Here is a 7,855-nt window from a genome sequence, read left to right on the forward strand (position 1 = left end):
AATTTTACCGATAGAATGGTATGACACAAATAGCACCAGTGTCAAACTTTGTTTATAATAGAAATATATGCTTTATTAAACTTTCAGTGTCAGTTTGAAGATTAAGACTATTCGCTTGTTTTTTAATATTTAACATTTCCGAGATCAAACGTTTATTATAACATGGTTCTTCATCTAAAACTTTAATGTTATCCCAATCGAAATCATGTTGCGTTTGCATTCTATGTTCAGTTATCACAGAACGGGTAGTCGTGTTCCAATTAATATGTTTGCGATGTTCTGCAATCCTTGTTTTTAATAGTCTGCCCGTTTGTCCAACATAATGTGGACGATCTGTGTGCCGCGATTCCAAATGATAGATTCATTTTTTGAGTGTTTTAATTCTGTTCATGATCGTCTTCAATTTACTCAATTTTTTTATATATATTTGACCACTCTGTTATCTCTGAGTCTGATATTTTTGACTAATTTTTGATTATCACATTGAGATGTTCGAATGTACGGTGAATGTATATAAAAGTTTTATCTAACATACGGTTTTTCTCGCATATATCAATATCAATAGTTATTTTTGGCAATATATGCAATATCTAGAAATTTCAAGCTTTCGATGTAAATCGTTGAGAAAGAAATTTTGGTTCTGGACACCCATCGAGCATTCAAAAATTTATCAAGAATTATTGTGAATTAACGAATATATATGGATATCTTGAAGAATAATTATGGATCATCTGAAGATGGCTTAATAATAAGCTGAAACATGTAATGGTTTTATAAACTTTAATTAAATTTCTTTGTATTTATATTCAAGTATTTATTTGATTATACTCTTATATGTCCTTCTTAATGTCGATTTAGTTTTTTTAATATTTAAGAGCAGTGATGCAGGTCGGGCCACATGTCTGGCGCATGCGTGTCGAACGCAACGTCAATATCGTACTCGTTACCAGTAAACGAGAGTTCATTAATCGCCTAAGTAAAATTTGTTAAAAATTCTTAAAAATTATAATATATTTTATATATTTTACATATATTACTTACAAACAAATTCACATATATTAAAAATATGACAATTTGCATTTAATAATAAAATATTAGCTGAAGAATAAGAGAAAAGTGTAAAATAATTTATGAAACAGTTTTTTTTATATTAAAATATTTTATTTGGCAGAATCTCGTACCAACATTTGTTACAAGGGTAAGAAAAATTGCCAAAAATCTTACAAGTCCATAAAATAAATATATATATGCGAAATCTTCGGCATAGCCCCTACATGGGTGTATAACAGAAGTTAGTTATAACCCCGTGAGGGGAAGACGCCCGGAACACGATCCCCCGGGTGTGCGGGATTCAACCAGTGTACCCATAAGGGAAGTTCCCTTAAAATAAATTATAAAATATATTATAATTTTTAACAATTTTTAACAAATTTTACGTAGGCGACTAATGAACTCCCGTTTACTGGTAACGGGTACGATACTGACGCTGCGTTCGACGCGCATGCGCCAGAAACGCGGCCCGACCTACATCACTGTTTAAGAGTCCTGTCTATTTTTCATTGTAACCTATTAATCAAGAAGAACTAAGATGGCGGATAGAAATATCTACACTGAAAAAAAAATATAGTCAATTTTAATGAATATTTAGTTGAATACATGCCAACTAAATATTTATTAAATATAAAGATATATTTATTTGATACAAGAAATGTTAATTTGATTTAACAATCATTTTTTTTATTAAACAAATATTTACTGTAAGTAAATATTTAGTTGGCAGTATTGAACTAAATATTTATTAAAATTGACTATATTTTTTTCTCAGTGTACATATCTAGTGTCTTAGTAATTCTGATGGAAATGGACAAATCAAAATTTTCTGGTTAAATCTACTAGAATTCTAGTTAAGATAACTAGAATTCTGATTGATATAATTATTCTGGTACACACAAATAAAAATTCTAGTAAATTTTATCACAAATATTGTATCAATCAAAATTCCGGTTATCTCAATTAGAATTCTAATAAAAACCAAAAAATATGTCCATTTTCAACCAGAAATTTCAGTGATTTAATGACATTACATGTAAGTATATTTATGCACATATGTATGAAATTTAGTGTACTTTTTATAAAATTTTGTGAAATTTAGTACATTTTCCATTAAATTTTGTGTAGATTTACATGAAACTTCATGCATGTGAACGTTAAATTTAAGTTACCTGACTTCATTTTCATTTCACTGATTTCACCACATTAAATGTTTCTAATGTATCTGCTTGAAAGCTTCTATTACGTTACATGAAATTTGCTGCTTTGAATCTTTATCTTTTTCTAGTTCTAAGAATTAAAAAAGGATGAAGAGTAAGTTGAACTGCGATTAAAGTCAATCTACATTGATAGAACGACTATACGTGTGATTTGAAAGCAACTTAGCAAAATATTAATTCAGAAGATTTCGTTAAAACAGAAGATTTCTCATCGATTATCTTTAAATATTCCTTTAAATAAAATTAAATATTTAATTATTTAGAATAAATATACAGACGAAAAGAGAAGAAGAGAGAGATTGATTCTCTTTAAAAAAGATAATATTAACTTGGAAAGCGAGTATTGTATTAATAATAAGTATACTGTATGTAGAGAGAGAGATAAGTTTGGTTTGCATCTTAAATTGCATTAGACGAGAATTGAAGTAAATATATAACTGGTTTTTGAAATATTTATACATATCTATATGTGTGTTTTAAAACGACTAAATGCAGTGCAAGTAACAAGAAATAACATTTTATATGTATGTATTCAGGTATGTATATGTTACGTTTTTCATTGAATATGGAAATTTTAACATTTAAAACATTTGAAAGTTCAAAGTTGCCCTTCTCCTGTCGCCTCTTTGAGAGGACTCCAAAAATTAAATTGTGATTCCTGAGATATATTAGTATGACATATATGACATATCAGTTTGTAACTTTATTTGAGCCACCCTATATATGCATATGTTCTTTAATTTAATATAAAAATCGATTTGTGCAAAATGGTACGACATATCGATAATTTTTTGGAATTATGATTTTGTAATATTTTTTTCTTTCTTCTTTTTTTTTGTAACTTTAGACGTTGCTCAATTATAATTTCTAAGTGCATGCGATAAAGTCATTATTATGATTCTGATTATCATTATTATTATTACTATTATTAGATACTATTATTTCTCCTCTCGAGAGAATATTGATGTTGCTAAATCAATCGGATTTGCAGCATATTTCTGATGCATCTCTAACAGAAGAAATCATACGAAGAAAAATTATTTCTCATAATTCCTTTCAGTGTGAAACACACTTCGAATCTGTCTTATTTTGTAATCGGTATTCAATGACATAATAACAGTAATATCGAGGTAATATCGCAAGTTTTAGTATTTCATAATCGAAGGTTTTGTATTACGATTTTTAAAAAACAGGGATACACATTACGCACAATTGCGGCTGAAATTACTTCGATATTCGTATCTCAGATACCGGTTTTCGTTCACACTTCACTCTTATCGATAATGCGCGTATATGTAGCACATTGCCTTACATATACCATAAAAAAATCTCAAAAATAAATGCACGCGTTTATCGATTAAAGTATACATACGGATCACTGACTTGAAATGGAATCGTTAACTTTGTTTATTTATATGTATATACATTTGTGTGCTTTAAACACTGTCGGTGCTTCCACAGAATATATCAAACTTCGTGTTATACGAATCAAGGGCGATCGACGTTTTCGTATTCTGCTCTCGTGAGTGACCGTGAGGCTTACACGAAGTTCTTTCCTCGACAGTCTCAGATTTTCCTTTTCTCTTTTTTTTTTTAACGACGTCGCGTAATTCGATTCAAAGCGTTGCACAATAAGATCCAGTAAAGAAAATTACACTAGTATTAATCCCAAATTAGCTCTATCAATACAATTTAACCTAAATTGTTATTCCTTTCATTTTTCAATACAAAGAAGGACGAAAGAGAAAGGGACAAAAAATTAAAATCTTGCAACTCGAGCGAAGGAAAGGATGCATTAATGATGGAAAGCTGTGTTTCGAAATGCATATTTTATACACAAGAAAAGAACGATTTTGCTGAAGTATTTTAAAATTTGATGAAGCATTTCGAAAGGTAGATACAGATCTGAAAATAATTTCGCTCGACCATCAAAATAACTATGTAGGAAATTCAAGCATAATGAGCAATACTGCAAAAAGTTCTGATGTTCTAGCAACCAATTTCGTCTTACATAATTATCTTCCAAGTCCAACTAAATTATTTTTAGATCTGTATCTAGTTAGACCTTTAAATGCTTCAGCGAAACCGTTCTTTCCGTAGACACACACTCAGAAAAACATTTTAAAATATACTTGTTACAAATTTTAGAAAAACTTTACTTTGTACTCAAAATAAGAATTTATTTTCTTTTGAAAAATGTTTTTTAATCGATCGGAGAAGCGACTTTTTATATATAATAAATAAATCGAATTTGTTTTAATTTAATAATTTTGATTGAGGTACTGAACTTGCTAGGATTATATTTTGAATACTTTTAATAAATTTATAATAGATTTTTTACATGCATATACTGATAAAAAAATGATGCTACATCAACAGTATTATTGCAAATAATTTTGTTAATGCAATAACACTATTAATAATGAAACCAACACGCCATGTCCTTGATTTAATAAAATTATATTTGTTTCATTAATCTCCTTAGATTATTTTCAATTAAAGCAACACTGTCGATACGTAATTTTTTTCAGTGTACGGCATATATTTTTCTGTGTATAGAAATGATAAAAAATAATTCAAATTAGGTATAACCTGACACTACAAATTTAACAGTATTATATATCTCAGGTATAATTTTATAAATACACAATTCAATTGTATTAAATATCTCTTTGCCAGACTTTTCAGCAGAAAATGACTAAATCGCACGTGTCAAGGTATTTCTGACGTCAATTACGTAACAATCCTCTGATCAGAAGAAGAAGGAGAAAGATAATTCGAACGAACAGCGAGAGAGAGAACAGCGATCGAGAACGGGGCGGGCTCTTCTCGATAAAGGACGCGATTAATAACGGTCGATAAAAGTCAAGCGACTCGCAGTGACCCGACTGCGACAACGGTGCGGTCAAGGTGGCGCGTTTCGTAATTCAGCCGGTGCGCCTTCGTCGTCGCTGTCACCTGGCATGCCAATTACACCCAACGCTCTCGTCTTTTTCTCGCGCGCTATCGAGATAACCCACTTTCCGACCGGGCCGAAGAACTGGCTATTCCGTCGTGGTCTCTTTCCTTTACGGCCGATCATTCCAACTCGCGATCTATACAGCCAGACTTGCCGCGGTCGCTCGTATCCACCAACCTTCACCTATGCCGAAAGAATTTGCTCTTTTGCTAAAAATTTTCTAACTTCTCATTGCCCAATTATAGAGAGTTAGGATTTTTTTTATTTATTTTCGTCGTCATGATTGCACCACGTGACGAAATATCGTACATATAAAGTATCGTAGCGAATAAGATTTGGAAACGCGAATGTTAAGGTAGCAGAACGGTTTCCCTTTTTAACGCAGAATGCGGAACAAAAACTTCTTCGGAGTTTATTATCCGACGATGCTTTGTGATTTTTACTGTTAGAATTGTCAAATTCCTCTCATCCTGAAGTTCCATAACTTTCTCTGATTTTCAGATACAATTCCACGATTTTCCCTGATGCTTTTAATAATATTTTGAAATTTTTTGTATTTTCGTCGTGATTTGGAAATATTTTATTGAGGGAGCAATTAAATGTGGCAATGTAAATTATTATTAATGTTAGACATCAAAATGTAAATCAATTCATTTCAGTGGTCAGTTTCAAAATAAATAATATCCACATTAACGCGTATACGCTCAAAAAATAATAAATTAAATTTGAGTCTCCCTTTCTCTCAAATTTAATACATTTTCTTGAATTAAATGGAATACATAGAAATGATTAAAAATAACTCAACTTGAATGTAATTTGACATTATGAATTCGACAGTATAAATGTATGCATATTAAACTTCTTTGAAGCTAAGAATGAAAATTTTGCAGTTCCCTGATTTCCAATTTTGTGGCAAAAGCCTGTGTTAAATTTTCTTGGAATGCTTCCTAGAAAGAGACGGACAAAAATATGGAAGAAAGCAAAGTGAAAATCGAGTTTCTTACTTCCTTGTCACATATATTTTTTTCACCTATAACGTCGCTCTTCCTACACGTCTCCAGGTTTTCATGGAGCGTGAGTCGTCGCAACATTAAGAAAACAGAGTAAGAAATCTGTTACAAGAGGCACTGAGTCTTGCGACACACCGCGCTAAGCAAACAGTTATAAATCACGAGTCTTGCTGCGGTTGACCCAACCGAGACTCATACCGCGCGAGGACATGGAGGATCAGACTCGGAATGACGTGTAAAGAGGCGTAAAACGGAGGACTTACCGGCGTACGTGCTCTTGAAGCTCTCATGAAGCTTGAAGGTGAAGGGAATGTGGACCTTCATCATCTCCATTTGCGGTATGCGCGGCGAATGCGTTATCACGCCGCCGCCGCCGCCGAACATCAAGTCGTCGCCGTGGACACGTAGTACCATCATGTTCCTGCGATCAGACAGAATATACGCCTTTCAGATAGCTCGAGCAATTCATCGACGACCGGCGAGCCGGTTATCAATGATGTGTATTGTCGAATCTTCGTATAATTACGCTAGAATAATTATGGGCAATTTTACGATCAATTTAAGCTGTTTATTGTTTCAATCCAAGAAATCGTTACACGCTTGAATGCTAATTACATTTATAAATCCAAGAATGACGAAATGCCATGTGATGTTTTGTTTTTTTCGTTATTCTTAGAATCTGCGATAAATCAGCCGGAACATACACTGAGAGAAATGTTTTGTACCAATAACCAAAGTTTTGTTACTGACACAAAAACTATTTGTTGATATATGATCAATAAAACCGTTGATTACTACGACAATATTAATTTGTTGAATTTATTAACTAAACTAATCATTTAATGGTACAAAACTGTTTTGTATGATGTTTATAGATCTTTTGTAATTAGAAATAGAACATTTTGTTAACAAAATGAATAATATATAAGTATCTCTCACAGAGTGATTATGTTTGGCGTTTTTGAATTTCCTTAGTTTAGCAAAAATATATATAGATTTAGAGCAATTGAGATTACTAATCCCTCTGAAAAAATAGTTACCATGATTGATCATGGTGTGGCGAGAACCGAGAAGTCCACGAGATTAGTCTCTAATCGTCTCGACTTTATAGACGTAGACGTTGAATTTCTCTTACGAGAAGACACGCCATCTCTGATAGCTCCGCGAAACACTGCAGTGGATTATTTTGTTGAAATTACTAAAAGAATACTTATTTTGTAATGGCAACCAAATTTTACATTGATATTTACAAAACGTGAGTAACCGAATAAATTTGTATTGTTAAATAAAAAAATTTTGTTCGTCTTACAAAAAAATATTGTATTTTGTAATTTTAACAAAGTAATCCAATAATAATCGGTCATTTGTGAATAATTCTCTTTTTTTGTTATCAATACTGTCTTTTCTCTCAGTGTATGCGACGCGACTTATCAATCAATTTAACTTTACGCCAAGTATGTCACTGGATAATTAGTGACTATCCACTGATTCAGATTTAGAAAGTAACAATAAATATCCTGGTTTATTTTAATATCGCCGAGATTATATATAGTAAAGAAAACCAAATTATTATTGCAGAAATTATTGCTCGTTCTGATAATCGTAACGAAAAATAA

At 31.7% G+C, this 7,855-nt stretch overlaps 1 protein-coding gene across 1 annotated transcript in view; it reads right to left on the reverse strand.

The window, feature by feature from the left end:
• Positions 1–7,855, reverse strand: part of LOC108765187 (cell growth regulator with RING finger domain protein 1) — a 59,965-nt gene that overhangs the window by 32,375 nt on the left and 19,735 nt on the right. Inside the window, exon 2 of the mRNA XM_018513775.1 lies at positions 6,503–6,660. Coding sequence (XP_018369277.1) covers positions 6,503–6,660 — 158 coding nt within the window. The remainder of the gene's footprint in view (positions 1–6,502; positions 6,661–7,855) is intronic.

The sequence above is a fragment of the Trachymyrmex cornetzi genome, unplaced genomic scaffold, assembly GCF_001594075.2.
Source record: "Trachymyrmex cornetzi isolate Tcor2-1 unplaced genomic scaffold, Tcor1.1 scaffold472, whole genome shotgun sequence".
NCBI lineage: Eukaryota > Metazoa > Arthropoda > Insecta > Hymenoptera > Formicidae > Trachymyrmex > Trachymyrmex cornetzi.